General features: G+C 31.5%; 1 protein-coding gene across 2 annotated transcripts in view; it reads left to right on the plus strand.

The window, feature by feature from the left end:
• The window catches only part of LOC143073198 (zwei Ig domain protein zig-8-like), an 87,446-nt gene that overhangs the window by 21,328 nt on the left and 40,981 nt on the right, over positions 1–25,137 (plus strand). For both annotated transcript variants that reach the window (XR_012977425.1, XM_076248552.1), the window contains exon 2: positions 9,172–10,145. Coding sequence is in view for 1 of the 2 variants with exons in the window: in XM_076248552.1 (XP_076104667.1) it covers positions 10,049–10,145 (97 nt within the window). In the remaining variant the exon portion in view is untranslated. The remainder of the gene's footprint in view (positions 1–9,171; positions 10,146–25,137) is intronic.

Genomic DNA, 25,137 nt, shown 5'->3' on the forward strand with positions numbered 1-25,137 from the left:
ATTTTAATGTGTCAATCAATGGCCACAGCTACACTGTTTTGAATTTCATTCTATATGGATTTTAATCAAACTTAGTCATGAGTTGTTATTAGGAACCTGCAGACAACTTGTCGTTATGTTCTTGTTAGTTTTCTATTTGTGTAGTTTAATTGAATCAGGCCATGTTGTCTTATCTTTTGTGATGTTTTGTGTTTTTTTTTAAACGAGGGCCTTCGATATATTACTTTAAATATGGTAATGGATATTGCACATTGGTTGTTGACCGTTTTATTCTAGCCTGAGACTATTAATGTTTTTTCTTGATTTTGTTTAGCTATAATATCAATTTACCTTGTCTGTTAATATTGACATATCAAGATCTGAAGTTCCAATCTAAACAAATAAAATCTTGTGTAAACTGTTAATATTTTACGTCAAAGTTATTTATTGTGTGGTCCATTAGGTGATTGCGTAACTTGTTAAATTCTTATATATTTTTCTGTTATATATGTTGTGCATGTTTGTTAGATACTCTACAGTCCTCGATAAGAGACATCATTAGTTTCAATGTTATTGACGAATTACGTACTAAATTATAATCCTGGGGTGGTGTTCTCGAAAGTATCCTAAGATTCGTCCTAAGTCATAGATAAGACCAACTTTAGGATGGACTTAGGATCAATTTAGGACACTCTTAAGTTGTGTCTCGAAGCTATCTAAGACGCATCTTATGTTAGGACGTCCTAAACTTATCCTAAGTGAAAAATTTCAAATCGTTTAAGTATTATTTTGATCAAACATTTTTCAATGATGAAACCAATAAAAAAAATTGTTTACGAATTTTATAATTACATGTAAAGATCAAAATGCATGATTTCAAATGTAATTATCATGATTATAAAATTATATAAAAAAAGGATTACACTTTAAACTGAAATGATAATTGAATGTGTAATGTCATCGTATCGTGAAACACGAAGTTCAAAGTTTAAAATCATGCACTTTTTCTTTATATACCAGGTAAAAACCGATGGTCCGTTTCATTTCGTGTTCATTTTCACGTAAAATAATTATCAAAAAGCGAAATCCAAACTTTATTAAGTTAGGATAAAGATAGGATGGTCTTAAGACACATAATTAGGTGTCCTAAAGTTAGGACGAAAAATGCGATATATCCTAAGTTAAGAGAGCTTCGAGAACACGACTTAGGACAAAGACTTGTCCTAAGATGGTCTTAGGACACGTCCTAATCCTAAGATAGCTTCGAGAACACCACCCCTGGTACCTTTGATAACTATTATGGGCTCTACAGATTTGTAACAAAAATTAAGACAATTTTGTCTGCGGAACAGTTGACTTTTCAAACAACTGATTAAATCACCCTGTGACCAAATAACATTGGGGAGCATATATACGTATGGCAATGGCTTTTTAGCGATAAAAAAGGATGTTTGTGCGCATTTGAGGGAAAAATAATAAGAATGGTGAAAGTTAACCTCTTCTCTTCGCGAGATATAATAAGTTACCCCTGCTTAACACGGGGAGGATGAGGTAGGATTTCGAGCAAGATAGAGTTAATACAGGTTTGAGTTTATAACACAAAAAGTTTAAAACAGCTTCATTATTTCGTCGTCCATTTTCTTTTAGACGAAAAATTGCAAATGAAAAAATCGCTCCTGCTCTGTCAAAAAAAGATTATTAAAGAGTAGTGTACTACTTTTGGGACAAATTATATAAAAATTATAGAAAAGTATAAATTATCAATTTTTACTCAAAATATGGATAATTTTATGCTAAGGGGAACTGGCATTCAGTTTGACATTTGTGTACATTTCAAAACTGGACCAAATGACTACTTTCCCTAAAAAATCATGCCCATTTTTTTTGTTACACGTTATTCCTTCCTCCAACTTTCTATTTTAGGCATAACATATGGAAAAATAAAATAAGTGATTGCAAGAACAAAATTTGCAAGTTATACACTGACCACACTTGGGACACTATCCCCGAAATTTCATAAGAAGTACGCTAATACTACATTCAAACTAACCATGAATGTCAAGACGTTGCAACTATGATTGTGAGAGGTTTAGCTAGCTATAAAAAGAGGTTTAATCCATCATTTTCTACAAAAGGAAATGCCTGTACCAAGTCAGAAATATGTCAGTAACTGTTGTTTTCCATTCGTTCGAGCATTAGATTTTGCCATTTTCCTTGGAATTACATACAATAAACATTTTTGCTTATATTACTTTTTTGTTTCTCAGTGAATTCCATAGTTGACTTTTTTTAAGAAAATGTTCGCTTTTCTTTCGTAATATTGACAATAAATTGTTATCACATTCTTTCTGACAGTGACATCATAGTCACAAACAAGTTGTAATAAAATCGGATGTAATGAAGAAATATCGTACACAGATGTTATGAATCAAGACATCAAAATAACACAGTAACTTGTCATATTTATGTATTTATTATACATTACAGTGGGTCTGATAAAGTTCTCCGCTAATTAACCAATAAATTGCACCTCATAGGAACGATAATGTAGTATGACAAAGGTAATACACACTGTATCCCTAGCCAATTATCATCGATCTCATATACAAGGTCAGTTACCCTGATTGTATCCTATCTCAATGTCAAATCATTGTAAGGTGTTTGGTGCAACCACGCTGTTATACTCATCGATGTCCGACAACCATGTCCAGACCAATTACAACAATTACCTTTCGGCTACATATAATATTTTAAGATACAGCTCATCGAACTCATTTTACATAGTTACGTTGAGAGATACGTATAAAAATTCTATGGTTATGAGTTCCTACACATAATAGTTTCGTTGTTATTTAAGACTGACCGAATTCAATTGCGATTCAATTATGCATTTATCTACATACTCTGTGTTTCACTAGTAGACATTGCATAATTTTGTGTTTTGTCTCTATTAGAATGTTTGTACTATATTTCTTTGGTCGTACTCTACCTCCTACTGAAATTAATAAGGGTCTCAGGTTTATTTAAACACCAAATGAATTACAATGAAATTTTTGAAATAAAATGGGGAAAACACATGAAAATTGTTTCACAAGGTTGATCATAATAAAGTTAAAAATAGAAATCGATAAAAATGAAAATTATTTATGACTTTAATAATTAATAAAATTGAGAATGGAAATTGGGAATGTGCCAAAGAGACAACAACCCGACCATAGAAAAAAAAAAAAAAAAGAAAAACAGCAGAAGGTCACCAACAGGTCATCAATGTAGCGAGAAATTCCCGCACCCGGAGGCGTCCTTCAGTCTATTATATAGATATGTTTCTTTGATATTATCATTGCGATTTTATTTGAGACTGTTCTACTTATAGTTTCAGTATTGTTGCTTTGTTTATTGCTTGGTTGTTCAGAATTTTTTTTTCTTTTTTCAAATCGTATAAAACAATTTTTTGATCTCGATATTTGGACAAAATAAAAATATGTTGTGTTGATTCGAATGAAATTGCTGACTACTATGCTTGTTACATTTGAATTTAATACAAAAATTCTTTGATTCTGACCTCTTTTTGTTCGGAACCGAAATTTTAAGAAACATAGCGCTACTGTCATAAAGGGAAACCATTATTAAACAAATTATTTATTTAACCATCTAGACTAAGTCATTATTTAATTTGAATTAATTAAGGAATGACTGTAATATTTTTTCTGTCTATGAAGAAATAACATAAAAAATGTGGTGCACACTGAATAACGCGCGTAGCGGGTTATTTAACAGCGTGCACCACATTTTTTATGTTTTTTCGAATAGACAGAAAAAATATTACAGTCATTTCTTATAATTTAATGCTAAATTCCATTTTAAACCGTAGAAAACCCTGAAAAAACGTTAATGACGTCACGGTCACATGACTAAATTATGTCTATGGGCTCATAACAAAATAACGTCAGCCAATCAAAAGATGCGTTACATCCAAAATTAAATTATTTTCGATTGCATCCAATTTCAATTCAAATGACTCAATATTTAGTTCCCAACTATTACATCTATATCATCTCTTCTATCTATAATACAGCATTCTATTACAGAGCATACAGAAAACACTAAACAACAAAAGACATATTGTATTTAGCGATAACGAGCATTGCAAATGACAAAGAAATTCAATATTGAGGTGTATAGATGTTTCTATGCTAAGAACCGTGTCAATAAATAGAAGAATGACAGGAGAGATTTTATTGCATTAGATGACTTATCAATACTTTATCTTCTTCTAATACCTCGACTTGTTAGTTAATGGATCATTTTCTGCGACATCGGCTGTAAAACACAATCTGTAATGAACCACAAATTGATTAATTAATTTAAAGCTTCTTCAATGGATTGATATGTTACAACGTATAAAATGAAAATGGGAATTAAATTTAGTTTATAGGTTAATTATTTTAAGTTTTCCTCCTTGAACATAATGGTTTATGTTGTATACAAAAAAGACCTTATTTTCTATTACAATGCTTTCTATAATACCTTGAACAAATTACCGGTATCAGTTACCGCGCGAATTTTATTTGAAAGGATTACAATTTTTATTTGTCGTGGACAATACAAACATGAGTTTCTCGCTGAATTGAAGACCCATGGTTGGCCTTTGGCTGTTGACTACTCTTTTTCGGGTTGTAGTCTCTTTGACACATTCCCCATTTTCATAGTCTCAATTTTTGAAGAGAACAAAACATATTCAAACTGCTATTTTAGCTATATACATTCAAGTAACTTATTTTATTTTTATTTTTTAAAGTCTTGGATGTTTTGGCTAGTTGAATACAATCTACGACACTTGACGCTTCGGTGTGATTGTTGGGCTAAATTATGACAGTTCATGTTGGATTTCTTCCACAATTTAATAAACTGATATCACTCCATTGCTACAACTTTCTTCACAGGTGTTGCGTAATCGTTAGTTTGCAAATATTTTGGCTCAAACCGGTTCTTTGAACCGCCATAGACATGCAGTGAGATTAGAGCTATATTTTTGCTCCGTGTTGAAATCCTCTCTGTGACTTTAAGATGAAGAATCCCAATACAAGTGTTATATTTCCTATTTTGCAAGTTCGGAATTTCAAAATATGCAAAATAGGAAATATAACACAAGTGCTGTTTATTTGCTTTTCAAGTTTTTGTTGTTTATTAACTAATTGTGTGTCATGAATGGGTACCCATATCCTTTCTTTTCTGTTCTGTTAGGTAGTCATCTAATTAACTATATATCATAATTATACATCTCTTTATACTGGCTGCCTTTGTTTCTTGTACTTTAAAGGTCACAACATATCAGACAGCTTAGTCCTGATTTGTTATAATATGATTATAACTTTTATAACTAGATTTTCTTTCCATAAAGTCTTACTCACCGTCTTTAAACTTTGAATTACAAATAACATCATAATACAGAAGAATTAGTAGAAAGCAAACAATGATCATTTCTTGGCAACCAGTCATAGATAGTTTGAAAAAATATTAATGTACGCACAACACGTGTTTTAAATAACCACTAACAAGTACGCTCGTGACAATTTGTTTGAACAGTCAATAGAAAAACTTTGAGGCCATAAAACCATAAGTGTCTAGATAGAACTACTACCAATCGAAAAAGTTACTAGAATCTTTGATATAGTTATGTCCGTGAAACAATCACTTCAACATGTTCACGAGGATTTATTTAAGAGAGTGCATACTTTACCGTATGACTTACTTTTTTTTAAATCTAGTATGTTATTAATTAACCATACTAAAAAGAGAGTGATACTGGGATTTAAAGACTTGTCAGTAAATCATAATTTTAAAACTACATTAGGTCAAAATTGAGAGTAGAACCCAATGCCCTAGCTGTGTCAAGAGAGTGTCACACTATGCAAATTATTATTGGAATGTTCAGTTATATTAGAGGCGTCTGTAGTTGACTTGCTGCTCCTATCTGGCATAGTTAAAATTGTTTACATTTCCCATCCTTCATCCTTGTCAACCCTCAGGCAGAATCTACATATTACTTGTTATCCGTTTCTAGTTCTATATAAACATGAAATAATTGACACTGGGTGTCATGCCAGCAACAATAAAACAACAATTTAAAGCTTTCTGATTAGGATGAAGAGTTATATAAGATCTTACCACTGTTTGGAATTTTAACAATTACATACACTTGTGTACTGTTGCATTTGAGAATAGTCTAATGTCATTAAACAGCTGTGTCTTGAAAGGTCTAGTTATTATGGTATTTGTTATTCAGATGTTCATATACGTGAAAAGGGTTGTTTATAATAGGAACGTTTGTGTTCTGCATTTTACATTATTCTATATGCTACATGTAGTGTATGGTTTACTTTTACAAATTGTGACTTGGATTGAAAGTTGTCCCATTGGCACTCATGCCACATCTTCTTATGTCAATGTAATAAAAATATAATGAATTTTTAGGTTAGAATTTTCCATTATGCCTCCAATATCACAGAAGAGTCATTAATTTTCAAAAAAGCGCAGCTCATGTAGTCAAATTTGTATCGTTAAACATTTCTGCAACTTTGCAAGAAAAATCATTGAAAACAATAAGCAAATGGTTGTAGACATGCGCATTGTACATCTTATTAATATATGCAATAATTTGACGAGAAAGCGATGTCTATGCAACAGCAAATTGCATTACTTATTTACCTTAATCTTCTTACCGTCTATTACGTTGCTTATAATTTACAAGGTCTGAGCAAGGAAAAGGTTTTTGGAATCTTTAATTATTGATATTTCAATCTGGTGGGCATGATGGGTTGTGCATGTAATATATCTTTTTCGTGTTGAAAGATGCTATATGTGTTATTTTTGATCTTCTGAAACACGTCGTGTGTGTTCTACTTATTCCCTTTTTTTTCCATTCCTTCATATTTGAAGAGTATACATGTAATTGATTTAATTTTCAAATAATATCGCTATTTTGCTCTCATATATTTCTTTTTATTCTGAAATACAATCGCCAGCTCTTTCTTAATGTTTTGCTTTCTCAAGAATTCATACAAAAATTAGGTTTCTAGTCATTACCAAACTTAAACACCAAGTGTTTACCAGTATAATCCAAAATAACCAAAACGAATCAAAACAATCATAAATATGTAATTATAACTTTAATCTTATTGATAGAAGGCAAATAGGAAACGGTAACCTACCACACACAAGTGGTTACCGCGTAGATGGAATTGTTTCATATGCTTTATCGAGTCTTTACCGAAATCGGTATCAATATTTATAACAGATACATGCACGAAACCTATGATGACATAATTCAATATATTCTGATATCACTGCATTTGATGAAGAGAAAACACAGATGTTCTGATAAAGCATTACTTGTTTTATCTGATAAAATATCAAGAGAGCTGGTTTTTTTTTTGCTGAGAAAAACTGCAAAAAACATATTCCATTCAAAAGAAGCATTAATTTCATTCGTTATAAGGCAATACAATAACATTAGGCTATTTCCAAATAGAGGTGTTCTGGTACAAACGTAACTGAATGATTTGCATATATCCATTTGAACAATTTGTTTATAGTACAGGATAGCGAGCAGGAGGTGATGTAGGTGATGTTTGTGCAGATTGAATTTAATTTCTGTTTTGGGAGCAATGTGAACATAAATAACTGTTACTCATTTTAGCCGTTGGCCTCAGTGAATATAACTGAGCTTTTTAAGTGAATAAAACGACATATTTACAGCAATGCTAGTCAGTTCTAGTATTTCAAATACATCTTATGCAAGAATACCATATGGCTGTTTTTAAATACATTTCAAATATTACACACGGTATAAATCCTCAATCAATACGATTTCTCAATCAGAGCACTATCAACCATACTGGTGTTTCGAGTTGATACTGATGTTAGATTGAAAAAAAAAGCCATATGAGATCCTCTATCAAATATTGCTTAAAAAGTGTTATACAGCACAAAAGAAAGTTAAAATTGAAAATTCTTATAATGAATACAATCAAGGAATTGTATATTTGAATATACAATAATATTCCTTGATACAATGAATACAAAAGTCAGAAGATCTTTCCGGATAACAATCTTTATATCCTTCACCATACAGTATATTAATCTGACTGATATACAATGACGTCTCAATTTATTTTGGCAACCAACATGCATTTTGACGAATTATTATATTCTATTTGAGTCAAATATGACACTCTTTCTCCCGAACGAGTATTTATCATGCTATTGTTATTCCACATCCTTATTTATCATTATATTTACATCAATGTTGTTTTCGGCTGACAAGCACTTAATTTTATCACCGAACATGTATGGTTGTATTAGCTAGGACTTTAGGATCTATTTTTACTGTATTTCATTATCAAAAGTAAAGAATGTAGCAATCACTGTATATATATATTTTGATGGAAATGTCATATACGCAATATAAAATATACATTTCGTATGAAGTACTATAGATCTCTTTGACTTGTATAAACGCGGTAAATATAGTTGGCGAAATGTGGCGGCAACATATTATTTCAATCAAAAACGATGTGTATTGTGTCTGTTTTCATTGGTACTTCACTTCCCATACAATATCAACTTTGTACCTAAAGAATAACAAATTATGTTAAAGACTCTATTATATTCGTATGACTGGGAGATTTCATTTTAACAAAGGCAATTCATTGAAAACTTGAAATCGATCTTTCTTCTTGCCATGTTACAACTATGTCCATTATTTAAAATTCAAATGCTTGTATGAATTCAACTATAAATACTTCCATGTTCTATGCGAATGTAGACATTAAGAGTGATGAAGATGGTTTTGATAAGTCTTTATAAAACAGATATTTAGCACGTTTGGAAAAGTATATTCAGTGTCATTATAGCAATCCTAAGTATTCGAACAAAAATCGGCAAATATTGGAATATTTATGTTTGTCCAATTTGATGTAATTTTCAATTGATGTTTATTCACCCTTGCTAAATATATCATAAAAAGCCAATCAAGGATTTCCAGTGTCAACATTTCATAGATATACTCCAATGGAATTATTATTGATTGAGGCTTTTATCTTTATTCCGATATGATAGGTACTTGTCTATGGATTAATCAATTGTAAACCCCAGGACTCACTTAACAGGTTTTTTTATTACTCTTTTCAGACTTACTCATGACTTTAAACAAGTTACACCAACTCGATCGCTGTATGAAGATCGTTGGAGAAAGCTTCGTTTAATATTCATCGCAACTTCGTAAAGGATTTGGAGTCAGGACGTGTTTCTAGACAAACTTAGGAGTACTGACAATAACGCAATTACATTAGATTCTCTGTTGACCACTTAATGGATTGTCTCTATTTGTAAAACAAACAGCCATATTGATATTATTTTAGATTCTGGAAGAATTAGAAAAATATGCGCCCGCAGTAAATGTCAGATTTTTTTCTACAGAAAAGGTAAATCGAAAAGAGAATAAAGTAGAAAGCGATATATTTGATGATTTTTCTGCTCTAGGAAGAGAAGAAGCGATTTATGTGCTTATTAATAGTGTAAACGCCAACATAGAAGTGAATTATAGACAAAGAAGAAAATTAAGTCTGGAGTTTCGATTGCCTATCATGTATTGGTAGTAATTTTGTAAAAATAATCAAAGCGTTTGTATTGCTGTCAAGTTTGAAAAAGCTCAAGAAAAATACTACAAACAGTAACAGTAGAGGCTTAAACAGTATTGAAAAAAAAAATGGTCTGTTTATTCTATAAGATTGTAGTTATATATAACAACCGTTTTCAATAGATATAAATGTGTTTCTAATTATTTACATAAGAAAAGATCTAATTAGCACTGATGATATGTGAAGGTATTACTTTCTGTGACATAAGTATGCGTCCATTCGGAACAGTGCTGAAGTAAGGTCACATCTTATGATTTACAAATAATATTTTTACTATTGTTGTGAATTTTTCATCTCTTCTGGAATTTATGTGAAATGAAAATTACATTGTGCCTGAAGATTAATATTAAAAAGTTTTCTCAGCAATCATGACAAGAATGAAGTGTAGATTTAATGACGTTGGACTTTGGATAATTTGGAGGTCGTTCTATGATGCGTTATTGATTCAACTTTTATTTTGCTGTGGTAAGTAATTTGTATATTATCCACATCACATAGTCTGGTAATTATCTTCACACATCATAGAGATTAACCACACATAAGAGTAATTATGGCATTAAAAATTAAACTTGTTTTTCTTTGACAGTTAAATTGTAAACCTGATTAAGCACCACTTAATGGCTGCGTTCGCTATTTTTATGCGAAGACTACTGGTTATAAAAATGTTAGCATCATTTTCTATTGAGCTGCTACACACATTAACACGAAAACTTCTAAGCTATTTCACCGTGTAATACTATTATGGGGTGTTTATTTTTTAATATACCAATAAACATACATTAAATAAATAAGTAAATAGCTCAACATGTGCTGGTTTCCGGCCTAACATTGTAAATGTAACGTGAGTAATGTGTTCGAAGTATCTAGATCCATAATTGTTGTCTTATTTCATGATCACATTTCATGTATTCATTATATATCATGCATTGGTTTTAGCGTGAATGGTACATCAACCAAACAAATCAAGTTCACAAAAAGTAGCCATCTACATTTCAGCATTAACAATCGTTGAAATCGCGCAATCGCTTGCGGTAGAGCAAATTCTTAATCTTACTTGAAACAACTGTTTGACGAATTCATCAATGACAGTGAATATAATATGTAAATTTAAAAAGTACAATAGACAAAGATGCCCAATAACTTTATACATGACTTCGATGGGCGTTGCTCATTGTTGAAGGCCGTACGGTTACCTATAGTTGTTAATTTTTGTGTCATTTTGGTCTTTTGTGGATAGTTGTCTCATTGGCAATCATATTACATCTTCTTTTTTTTTTATATATATTCGAACCTGTAGTTATTATAAGACAACACAGACTGAAACACACAAGAAAAACCACACAAGAAAAAAACTTATTAATAACATAATATATCAGTGTTACAGACAACCAGACCATAGATACTATATTAACAGCAATGATACATAACACCCTATAAAATGTTTTTCTCTGATTTTGTTGGGTTGATTTTGTTAAAAAAAAAAACACATATTCTCATGACCATACTATATATAGTGAGTCTTAACGTTAATAAAAAGATAATTTAGATTATTCCATATTGGTATTATTTTAGTAGGTTTCTCTATATGAATTGGATTTTGAATAAAAAAGCATATTCACCTGAGAAAGTGTTATTCACCGCGCTAAACGTCACGCGCTTTTACATGCAACGTTATGGTAAAATGTTTCATGTAAAAAAAAAATTGGTATATGTTTGTCATTAGATTCATTTTCTTCTCTCGGACTATATGGAATAAAACAATTACTGTCTTTTGTTTCGGTAAATATGGGGTTTTATTGACTTTTGAAAAACTGATATTCACTTCGGTCGTCGGCCTCAGTGAATATCATTTTTTCAAAAGTCAATAAAACCGCATATTTACCTCATCAAAAGACAGTAATTGTATACTATTTACTCAATTTACTCAATGCTTGTTTCTACAAGTAAATTTACCATTTATCGTACGAAAGGAAGAATAACAATGTTTATGGTCCTTTGAATCGAAAAAAAAAAATGTTTTCAGACTAAAGGGATACAAAAAGTTCTGTTACCAATAGAAACAATTTTTATACGCAGACGTTTGAATGTAAAATATCAATAAATACCAAACAGAAAACAAAAACAAATTAAGATTGAATGAACCACTCAAAAATACAGGGTCTGCTGCACACCCAAAAAAGGTTACTGTGTTATACGGTGCGCATGAAGTATTTTGCTATTAATTTATATTCAATGACAAAGAATGAAAGAAAGAAAGAAAGAAAAATGGGAATGTCCCTTTTGTAAATGATGTATTTCTGTGGTCATCTGGGGCATGTGTATCCCATAATATGAGGTCCATTAAAGTTAAAATGGTGCCTGTTAAAGTTTTGAAGCGACGACTTAGACGATTCCATGTAATCCCCTTGTTAAGTAGGTCTCTTGTAAGCGGAAACTCTCTATCAAGGATTACGCAAGCTCCTTCATTGTCCTATCAATACTGGGATATATGTACTCTATATGCATCTGTTGCCCAAATGTTGCAATTTAAAATGAAAAGTTCATAATTGAAAGTTGAGGTAATCTCTTTTGTCGTATAATTAAGTTCTCTATCGACTTAAAATCTCTATCGATTTCTAGGTGTAAGTCAACGTAAGAAATAGACCAACTTCAAGTAAAAACTTTCTGTTAAATACGGAGATTTTTTTTTGGTTTATTTGCAAGGCCATTTGATCAAAATAGTGAATTTAACTCCGATGCCCTGGTTATGTTAGGTGCTACGCTTTGTGAACGTGAAAACGTCATGTAAAAACTCTATGATGGGAACGTATGTGGTTGTTTCGAGGTCATTTGTCTGCCTGTATCAAATTTACCCTAATTTTCCAGTGGCCGGCTTAATTTCCGACCTTTAATCAGACCGACATACCTTGCAGTATCTAGCTTTAATATTTCATTGTTAATTTTTTCTCTCGTCCTGAATATGCATGAAATATTTATCAATTATGGACTTTTGACGAGGTCAATACGTTATATATGGACCTGTTAAGATCATATTGACCTAGGATGAAGTCCGAGTGTCAATATAATGTGACAGGTCAATATATAGTGTATTGACTGAGTGAAAGTCCTTAATTTCTATATTACATATGTAAATAGAGTATTTGGAAAATTACTTTCAATATTCTTTCTGATTTTTTTAATTGTATTTTGCAAGAACTTTAATATGTTATTGAAATGTCATTTTTTTAAAAACTTCATAGCTTGATGCATTAGCATTCTTGTTTTCTTATCTTCTGCATTTAACATAAAATTCTTGAAAGCTCCTGATAAACTTGCAAATGTTCTTTTCTGGTGCGGCGCTTCCTCTGGTTATTATGTATGACGTCATACATCTAAATTTAGTAACATTTTAATATTGACCACTAATATACTTATAAACAGAAACATAGCGTCAATATACGTAAAAATAGAAACGAGGCGTTAGATACGTAAAATAAACTTTGAAACACGTGATCGTCATATCCAATGAAAACAATTGAATGCTACACCATATACATGTAATATTTGACACTAAACGTTAATGATTAAGTGTGAGATGTGAGATGACATATTTGACGGACTAGTAATTGCTTACCACGACTTGCCTACTTGATTTTGAACATCAGATTCTGCTCTCTCCTAAATGTAGTTTACCTTTACAAAATCGTATGCGTTTATTTTCCAAAAGTAAACTTACAAGGCTCACATTCAAATGTGTTTTCATGTGAATGTATTTTTAATATAACATATGTCTTACAGTCTAGCTAGTCAAACAGACCATAAAAGTACACGCATTTAGCAAGAAAATTATACCACTGTAGTAAACTTTGTTATTCTTGGTTTGAAATGGACAAAGCCAAAACAGCACTTACTCAGTAATACTCCTTAGAATATAGGATTGAAATCTTACTGCTGATTACCTTACGAGAAATAAATGCTATAAACACTTACTACGGTAATTCTGATCAATGACTGGCCTTTTATTCACTTTGATACGTCATCCGTTATGATTAGGTACTAGGAGCCAGTTCGAGGCTGTTCTCGACATGATGCTTCCTTTTAAAATAAATTCATTTACTACCAGTACCATTAATTTTCCACAGGCTGAGTAGCTAGGAAACTTGATTAACAATATTATGATTGATGAACAATAAAGTGTTACGAATGTCAATATGGTGCAATAGCAAAAGATTGGATCATGTCTTTTCTTGATATCGAGTCTTTTAAGGTTTATTCGATTTGTACATGTTAAATATTGGTTAATAGACTAAACTTCTAACGCAATTTAAGTTTATCTATTATGGTACTGATCGATCAAACGCATTATCTTTCAATTAATTACCTTTTTAAAATGTTTTAAACTTGTTTAACATGCCCACATTTAGTTTGTTTAAATTGATACATTGTATATACCCTAGAATATAATGAACCAATAGGAGTTACAAGCACACAAATCTAAAACATCATCACTATTTTCAATACTCTATTATGAATGTAATAATTCAGCGAATTTTGAAGTACGATGTCATTTTTTTGTCAGGTACTATCACCTTTTGCTCTGTTTTTTGCCTTTAATCAGATTTCACCTTAATTTAAAAGGTTGGCATTGTTACATGGAAATTTTTGTTGGTTTTAGCAAAATTGACTATCTAAAAGTATAGAAAAGTGCGTTTTTAATGGGTGTTTTTTTTTTCTTTGTGACCTTAATTTCCTATTCAATGATTGAAACGTCCAATAGGTGCTCATATGCTAGAAAAACAATTTATGAATTAATTTCGTACTCTAAATTTAACCAGAGATATGTATATATGTCTCTGATTTAACCATTTCAATAAACAAAATAGGTTAATTTAACTAAAAAATAGCGCGAAAATAGCAATTACAATTATTTTAAATGACCATACGCTATTTTATAGTATACGCAAATTTTTCATTTGGCGGGCAATGTAAATCTTGACTTTTCTTGTGCGTCTCATCTTTTGTTGCATAACATCATTCGTTGAGTAATCTCCCTTCTAAACATGATTTCGTTAATTTATACTTCATGTTACCGGATATAAATCTAGATAAGTGTCAGTTTTACATATAATATATACATTTGACCATGTAATAAAAAATTATAAATCCATGTAGCATTTTGTTTTTATTTGGTAGACTTTTGCTGGGTGTCTACATGAATATTAAACATGTCTTTTGCAATGAAATATATAAACAAGTAAGCTTTCATTTCAAGACATGATATCTATGGACGAGTAAATTGTCGATGTTTTCGTTAATTGGTTTTAAATTTACTAAAGCTTGTCATTTAAAATGAATGGTGTATTTCCTTGTTATCAAACATGTCGTAAATTTTACAATAATATTATCATACCGTTAAAAAAAAACAGGAAAGAAGAATAGAACGGATGCGTTAGATCTTTTAGCCAATTTCGATAGACAACAGCTCACACACAAAGTAACATGATTTTTATTGACAGTGAATTGAGAAAGCACGAATGATTTATGTTGCTTGGGCAAACCCAGCCAATAAATTCGCTATTGATTAACTCTAAAATCAAAATTATGAAAATTGCTTTTCTTTCTTTCGGAAGAAAATATAGAAAGGAAAATTAGGCATAATGCTGTTGTATGAATATTGAATGCTGATTATACAGTACGCACTATCGAGTTTTAAAGTTAATATACAATAGATTAGTTACATAATAAACTTTCGCTCAGTCCGTTCTTACTTCAAATAGTTAAAAATGCTTAACCTTTTTATTGTGTTTTGTGTTTTAACATTTTCCTCCTACTCAAGGTTTAATTTTTATTTTCCATATTGATCCATAAAGTGCTTCGGTACATAAAATTAATAGTATTTCCGTTTGTTGTCAGCATAGAGTGACCTTGGTTTTTTTTTAATTGTCGTAATTACTGCTTTTGATCTGTCTTGTTCTTAAAATTGTCCTCTTGTTTGATTCATACAGTAATACATGTAATTAAGCTATTACTTATGCTGCTGGAAAAAAAATCATATTTTAAACAAACTTACAATTAACCCACCAAAAAATCCCCAAAATAGTTGCATGATCTATATTTTAGAGAAAGCATGTTTTTGTCTATTTTTTATTAACTATCAGAAGATATAATACAGGGACTTTGTTACCTATAGCTTCATGTAGAAGTCACAGTGCTGAGTTTATGCCTCAGCGTCATAAATTTTTTAACCTCTACATTTGTATGCATTCTCATATTTTCAAGTCTTTGAATTATGGTTGTAAAAGTTAAAGACTTGGTTTCGACTAATCCCTAAAAAATTTAACATGTTATGTTTTTCCCTTATATGTAGATAAGAGTTGCACTTCGATCGCTGTAGTACAAATGTACACAGACACTTTAACTACCCTGGCGGAAATGTCGTGTTCTATGACATGATGCAAGTGCTATCATAGAATTGTTTTGATTGAATCAAATAGATATAATCATACCACGGAGGGATTGAAATTGATGTTCAGAACTGATTACATATTTATTTCCACATTTTATCTTTCCTTAGAGGTAAACATACAATTATTTGCCTTCAACAAAACAATTTTGAAAACGATTGTAAAAATCTAAAGACAATTAATTGCAAAAAAATAAAAGTCATTTATTCACAGCTGATAAAATTGGAATTGGATTATTACGAAAGTGCAGTCAGATATTCTAATTATTTATTCCATTTCTGCCAAACTGTCAAAATTTCTATGAAAGAAAATGATACATCTGAGACCCAAATTGAATTATATACCAGCTAAAGCAAATGGCCATTAATAGAACAGTGAAATCTCTATGGACTTATAAAATTCCATTTAAGAAATTTTTGTTATTATTTCTGACAGTTGTGTCATATGTTCCGTAAATTATCTACTAGTATACACGTGAAGCTAATCAATTTCCCGATCCAAATAAATCCAACTACATCCGTATGTTTACAATAAAATTATAAAGTGTCCATATTCCTGAAATGCTTCAATATTTGACTAATTTAGAGAAAAACAACAACAAATGTGAATTCAAAACATTATTGTCATGATCAAGTATTTAGACATCTTCGCTAGCCAAAGCGATTACGATCTACGAAAAAGGAGTGGACTGGATTGCCTTTGTCTAGCAAAGATGGTATTTATGATCAAGTATGGTTAACATGTACTTGCTACTTGTTATTATACATGGTATTTTAAAATAAAAGTAAAACTAGTACAAAATCGCGGGGTCATTTTATAGCTTACTATACCATTGAATTTTGCTCATTGTTAAACCATATTGTCTTACATTAACGTCATTCGACTCTTGTGGGTAGATGTATCATTGCCAATCATACCACATCTCCATATTTTTATGTCAATAATGAAACCAGAAAAAACCTCTCATTTAATGAATGGAAACACTTAGTGGAAAATTTAATCAAATGTTAGCTCCTGAAGCTACACAAAATTGTTTGTGACTTAACGTGTGTACTTTTACTATAATTCCTTAAGTATAATGGTTTCTTGATAGGGATTAACTTGACTTTTAACAAGCAAATGATGTACAAGTTTTGTGCCAACAGGGTTAACATGTACTTGATCATTATCATGTCAATGACGCTAAGTATCAATAGAGCACAATTGAATGCTTGGTTCTCTCTTGCAAAAAGATCTAATTGTTACATCAAAGCCAGAAATGAGAGGTATATTGTACTTTGTCCATCTGCTTATTGATACTTTTGACAAGTGAAAATGCATTGCAGATTTTATTGAGTAAAGTAGATGTTATATGAATTATCTGGAAAGGAATGTTTTATTGACTGAATAATCACTGTTGTTTAATTGCAGCAATTGTACGACTTTTTTAACTCTTCATCAAACAGAGCTGAAATTGTGTTTAGTTCCTAAATTTTTCGAGTTCAATACATGTACAAAATGTACCAATCGATACATCTTGAATAACCTTCTCAATAAACCTTTTATTTTATTTCAGTTTCTACTTCAAAATGACGTCATCATTAAGTACACAAACAATCAAACAGAACAATGAAAAATGGATAAAATAAAAACAAAACGCCACACTATCGTAAAAAGAAACCCGTAAAAAGAACCGCAATACACCCGCTCCCTCCACACACAAAACCAACAAAAAAACAAATAAAACAAAACCAAACCATCCCAACTTTAATTTGTAATTTTTGATACATGTATGTTTAAAAATGTTGTAGTGTTTAGGTCTATGAACAAAATGGAAGTGGTATAACGTTATTGTTTTGGTTTATTCAATATAATATATCACCAAAAGAAACATCTTCCCTTACGTACAATGTCATTGAAGATATTAATAAGAGTTACCATCTTTTTTATTCTAACAGTGCTACTAACCAATTGAAAGTTTAAACATCAACCCTTACCTACATGTAGCCCCTCCAAATGAATACACGTTCAAACAAAGAAAACAATAACAACGAACATTATATGGTACAGATGGTCCTGTCTTCGCTCAGACACAAAACATGTTTGGGTAAAATCAGTGTTACGCATGCACAAACCTCTCGTTTTGCATGTCACGTAAAAGTAAAACACACAATCTAAAAACCGGCATTGTAGAGTTTTCAACAGGCTGGCCACTTATATTGAATTAAATGACAACACATACCTAGGAAATGTAACATCGATCCACTAAAATAGATAATAGGATTGATTTTTCAACTGTTGACACATTCAGAGTTAATATAGACACCTAGAATTGTATCTGCTTTCTTAAAAGTTTTAATTGTGTTCGGATATTGTCTCAATATCATCTGCTTTAGATTCTGTCATGTCAGCTGAAAGCAACAGTTGGAAACGGATGTGTTAGAACATTAAATTGGAATGATAATGAGAAAATATTGCACACTGCTGTTTTGCACTTGTTAAAAACGCCTCAAAAGTATTAAAACAGATATACTGTTTCCTTAGCATTTGTTTGTCAAATCTGAAAGATGTTTCAATCTACAATGTACTGAAATTTAAATGGGCGCATTACATTTGCATATCTATGTATTTAAAGTATTTTTTTGTGTTTTTATAGCAAAAGGGCTGCATATATTCAGAACTTTACGACATTTAAAAATCAGTACTTTTAATCCTTTAATGTGATAGGTAGTCTGCTCTTTGGTCGAGTTGTTGTCTCTTTTAAACATTCCCCATTTGCATTCTCAATTTTATTTTACATTTTTATCTGTATTTATTTCTAGGACTAAGTGCTTGTGCATAATGAGTCGGGCTTATACTGCACTAACATAAAAGTTGAATAAATAAGAATAATCTACTTGTACTTTCCTGTACATATTTACCTGTAACAAAATGTGCTCTAATGTAAAGAAAAGCTGCCATGCACTTATTTTTTACTAAATTGTGTACATTTGTATCAACGGACATTAGCATCAAAAATAAACTAAGTCATACAATACTTGGTCAGCACCTCATAAGGAAGTGTCATGCCTTGTTTGGTTTCGTTCCATTCGGTGGTTCTTCAAAAGAAGACTTTTGTATGTATTTCAAATAGGGTCCTTTTTTAAAACTAAGTTCCCAGCTGGCAGCCATCTTGGATGATTGGTTGGCTAAAAAGTAACAATAATTGATCAGCATTTTATTAGGAACATTCATGCAATGTTCATTCTGTTCGGTGGTTCTTCAAAAAAGAAATGTTTTTGCATGTGATTCAAAAAGGTATTTTTAAAAACTAATTCCCCCGCTAATCACCCATTTTGGATGATGATTCAGCTACAAATTAGCAACCCTTGGTCAGCACCTCATAATGAACATTCACGCCATGTTTGGTTCAATTCCATTATTGGTTCTCTAGTAGAAGTTCAAACTGTAAAAAGTTAACAGACGAAGGACCACGAACACCAAGTGATGAAAAAAGTGAAGTTAAAGTGAGCTAAAAAAAGTGCATGTTTTATCTTTTGCCTTGTACTCTGTCTTGGTTGGCAGGAGAGGTCGTCGGACACTAATGTAATGGGGCCAACTTTGATTCAATTATGCTTAGTTTTAGCAACTTCCAAGCAATGACCGAAGCTCATAAACTCTTCAGAGGAGAAAGTGTTTGTAAAATTAACGACGACAACAACGACGACGATGACGACGACGGACGCCAAATGCGTTTAATGTTCACGATATTAGTGCCATAACTTACAGCACAATTATGTCAAACCACCGTTTTTTGTATTCTTTGATGCTATAGTGGTCCTTGACTTGATTATTTCTATTGACTTAGGTGATATTCTTGTATAGCCTCTTTGACCTTTTTTTAAACCAGATTATCATACTTCATAACAGTAACGGAATGTACAATGGATGTGCATGTATAGATAAGGAGAGAGAGAGGTATGATTGCCAATGAGACAATTACCAAGCAGAGTCTATAAAATCGAGGATACAAAAAACTAAACCAAAATTGTCATACTCATTTATTTTAAAGGATATAGCGAAGATCTAACCCTGATAACTTGCACCGCTCAATATCAATAGAATTTACTTGACAAAGATAACGCCGTCTTCTTAACACGAAGAAGACGCTGGAATAGTAATTGGATTGTAGCTGTCGCACATTATTCTGTTTAAAAGCTAATCTTTAAATCTTATTGGTATTTAGATGAAATGCAAACTGGCGTGTAACATGAATTTGACCGCATATCGGACGTTAAGTCTAAAGAGGAATGAAAAATATTTTCATGTCAGTTATCATTCATATGCTGAAAATGATTTTTTAAAGATACCAATCTGACAGAAATTGAGCGATTTTTGTGTGTTAGTCGACAATATAATAGTATGAGCGAAAATCATTGCAGTTTTAAAACTTATATAGATCTGATACGAGCAGTTACAAAATTAAAGCACTTGTTTATGGAATCCCATGAGCATATTCTAGTAGGGAGATAAATTCACTTCACCAATATGAGGCTCCAGTGTCACAAATTCAAAATCGGTTTCGTCAGTTGAAGGACGCTTTTCAACATGAGGATTTGGCAAATAGTTTTTTTGTTAAGATAATCATTACCAAAGTGTCAGATATGTAGAAGGATCTCATAACCCTTCCGAAGCACCGGAGATCACTCTGTTTTGTTCGATGATGTTAGTGTTGCTTAGTTTTGTTATGCAGTGATTTGTGTACTTGTTTGTATATTCTTGCTTTTTTTCGTTTTTTAGCCACAACGCAACGGTAGTTTTCTCTTCGGCGATGAGTTTTTATAGTATGAAATTCAAAACAGTGTAGCTGTGGCCATTGATTGACACATTAAAATCATCCATTGACTGGGACAATTTACGTGAACGTTTGTATGTAACGACCAATGCTCACTATGTACTTTTTAAATACACTTAAACTATGGGGTCACCAAAGGTTCTCAACACCTAAATAAAGTAATTCGAAAAATTAATCAGAAATAACACGATATTTTGATTTATATCAATTATAAAAATCAAAACACAAAGGTTATTCCTGGTTAATTTTTCGAATTATTTTATAATTAAAGGCGTTAAGAAACCTTTGGTGACCCCACAGTTTAAATGTCTATCGTAGGAACAGTGGTCGTTACAGACAAACGTTCACGTAAATTGTCCCAGTCAATGGATGATTTTAATGTGTCAATCAATGGCCATAGCTACACTGTTTTGAATTTCATTCTATATTAAAATAATTATTTCGACATGAAAAATAAAGCAATGTGAGGCATTTGCTTGACTACGATTTCGCTGTTCATTGAACATGGACACTTATGTGACAAATTATTCCCAAATCTGTTTATTCTGTTTGTTTCTTCAATTATGTTCAACATTTTAATATCAAATCATTCGTGTGACATTTGTCACTAATGCTTATATGCAGACAATAATTAAAATACATAAAGCATACAAATGGCATCAAATTGAATCTAAAATTTACAACAGATTATTTTAATATCCGTTCTTCACTTGAATGAATTTTTAGAATTGAAAAGGTCATGGATACCGTTAATTTTTTTAAGAAAATTCAATTTTTCAATTTTAGATTACATATACATAACGTGTGACCGATGGTAAAAGTTCTTTGTACTGCGTAGACATGTTTAAAAGTTCTCTTTAAGTTCAATCTCTTTTGGGACGTTGATATTTTAACTGACATGCAAATATGTTACAATACATGTACAAAACAAATCTATGTACAACACCAATTATATAACATAAGGAATCGGCATTACACGTGCTAGTTCATAAGATATATATAGCATAACAGTTCGCTGTAGATATGTCGTAGTATTGCGAACTCGTCTTTGGTCTTTCTTCTTCATTTACATAACGTGTATGTAGCGAAGAAGCAGTAAATATATCTTGTAATTGTCTTTAAATCAAGAAATTTGTCCATTATCCGTATATTTTTAAGTTTTGTTTTGTTTTTTTTTTTGTTTGTTTTTTCTTTTTAGGATTATTTTGCTTTTTTACCTTCATTATTGTTTGGATTTTTGCTTTAGAACTGCTCATATAGAATCGGCTGTAAAATAATGAGTACGTACATTGGGTGTGTTAGGAAACTTATCTGCATTTATTTCCGACATAATAAAAGAGCAAGCCTATTTCACTCCATTTATAACTAAACAGTTTGTGTCACTTTAACAGATTAATTGTCATCCACATCCATCAAACATTCATCCTATTTCCGCGAGTAGGAATCGACATATACTACAAAGTAATCCCTTCCCAAGGCTAACAGACTGTAGTTCCTGCATGTCAGTAACAAGGACGGATATACAATGATTGAAAAAGACAGAACTTGCTGAAATAGATATCAAAGTCCTGTATATGACCCTTGCATTGGGAAAGCTACTACTATGATATTACACTCTAAGGGAGTGGAGAAATCAAGTACATGAATTAAAAGAATATCACGATATTTCAGTAGCATGAGTTCGAATCCCGACGAGGGAAGAACAAAAAAATTGCGAAAGAAAATTTACAGATCTAACATTGTTGGGTTGATGTTTAGACGAGTTGTATATACAGAATGTACACAGCCATGACTGTATCACCATCACTGCTGGTGATCCCATGGATAAATCTGTTGTAGAGTTGTCACTGGTTCAGACGTACTTATAAATATAATTATTACTGTGACTGTATCTTGCATTAATTTGTAGGATCCTTTACTATAGATATTAATTTAGCTGATTTCTAAAAATAACATCTTCATGCCTTATATAGCATGTACCGTAGTACGAGGCTAGATTAAAACTATCGTGGAAAGGTAACACCCGACCACCGAAAGCTTCATTTTATGAAGCCCAGGTGGTCGTGTGGTCTAGTGCGCCGGTTAACAGTGAAGGCGATTTGGTGTCACGATATCTCAGAAGAATGGGTTCGAAACCCGGCGAGGAAAGAACAAAAACTTGGCGAAAGCGAATTTACAGATCTAACATCGTTGGGTTGATGCTTAGACGAGTTGTATATATATATATAAAACGTCTGAATAATAGTCAACCAAGATTTTCCCCACGAGGGCGCTGGATCGTAAGGAGTAACGATACATGTACACAATAAATAAATTATATAAACGCCTAAAAAAGTGTACAACACCAAAAACAAACAAAAATAACTATAAATGTAATTATTTATAAATATTTCGGATAACAGATATCCTCAGTAAGATCTGATCCTACTGAGGAAGGATATCTGTTATCCGAAATGTTTATAATTACATTTACAGTTACCTTTTCTATTTTTTGGTGTTGTTGTGGACACTTTTTTAGACGTTTATATATATATATGTGTGTCAATCAATTGTAAGTGTCTTCTGTACTAAAAGGGGATTTACTATGGATATTATATGTTTTGATTGAAAAAAAAACTTCTCAATTATAATCCTCTTTACAAAGTTGCACTTTTAAGCTAAAGCCCGATAGTCATAAGGTATATTTATGGAATAACCGTTTCAAAAATGATATCATCGGATATGTTCCTTCCGTCGTTACTACAATCCCCTTCCCTTTCATGAATATGACCTACCGAATTAGACAATTAACCGGATTTGTTATCACATAAGCAACACGACGGGTGCCACATGTGGAGCAGGATCTGCTTACCCTTCCGGAGCACCTGAGATCACCCCCAGTTTTTGGTGGGGTTCGTGTTGCTTAATCTTTAGTTTTCTATGTTATGTCATGTGTACTGCCAGTTTGTCTTTTTCATTTTTAGCAATGGCGTTGTCAGTTTATTTTCGATTTATGAGTTTGACTGTCCCTCTGGTATCTTTCGTCCCTTTTTTACATGTAAATGAATCTTAAATTCGAAGAAAGTTATGTCGCGTAATGAAAAAGGGATAACAAGCATTTTATTAGAGTTAGTGTCTTCTTTTTTTTTTAACTCGTTATGTTCAAAGATTCAGACATTTTATACAGTGCACGTTTTGCCATGCTGCTAAAATGCAGACTATTTCTATATACATGTATGCACAACAATTAGTTATACGGGATTCATGGTTTCAGTTAAGGAAAGCAAAAAAATAAAAAAAAATAAATAAACTGCTATTTTAAACAAAAACATACAATAGATCTTTTGATTATCTTAGTGTGGAAAGTGAAGTGTCTCATGGGGGTAAAACTGTAAAGTGCAATTCATTGCATAATTTTAAAATGTGTAAGAAGAGGAATTGGTATTACCAGAGCTGAATCACACTCCAACAAAGAATTCTTGTAATTCTAGCTCAGGTTGACATTTGTATTCAAAATGACGTTTTGAAAGATTTCAAGATTCAATGATTTTATTTGAAAACTCAGACATGCGCAAATACATGTGTAACATCGGGTCATTACTAACAGCATTATATAAACATGACGGAGTAACCATGAGTATCAATAATATAGATATTATAGCATATATATGTAACAATATTTTACAAATATGTTTTTCAACATTTTTAGAACATATTTGTAATGTTTTTGATAAATACAGAAAGTCGTTTATACAGTTGTACATTACATATTAGTTAAGTATGGTTAGAAACTTTTCCCTTCATACAACAATAATTTGATCAGTACATTTAAATAACAAATGAAATTCGTTACCAATATTACTCCTACACAAAAATCATATTCTATCATGCCTCGGTATATTTTGTCATCTGCCTGTTTCAATAGGCAGACGCAGATTTTAACACATTCAGGAAGTCCCCTCAAACATAGACACGACATAATTTAGAACAAACTTTAAATGCATTATTCTGCGAAATGTTGTTTTAATATTTTGTTCGATCTAACATCAATTTGTCTATAATGATTTATCTTTTAAGATTATTGCGTCAAGGGTAAAGTTATCAAGCTAAAATGAAATTCAAAACAGCGATAAATTAACTTAACTTCCAGTTTTTTGTAAATGCAATTAAGAATATTAAATTTGAATAATGCACTATCATGATCTGGGGTACTATACTTGTA

Source organism: Mytilus galloprovincialis, chromosome 4, assembly GCF_965363235.1.
Source record: "Mytilus galloprovincialis chromosome 4, xbMytGall1.hap1.1, whole genome shotgun sequence".
Classification (NCBI taxonomy): domain Eukaryota; kingdom Metazoa; phylum Mollusca; class Bivalvia; order Mytilida; family Mytilidae; genus Mytilus; species Mytilus galloprovincialis.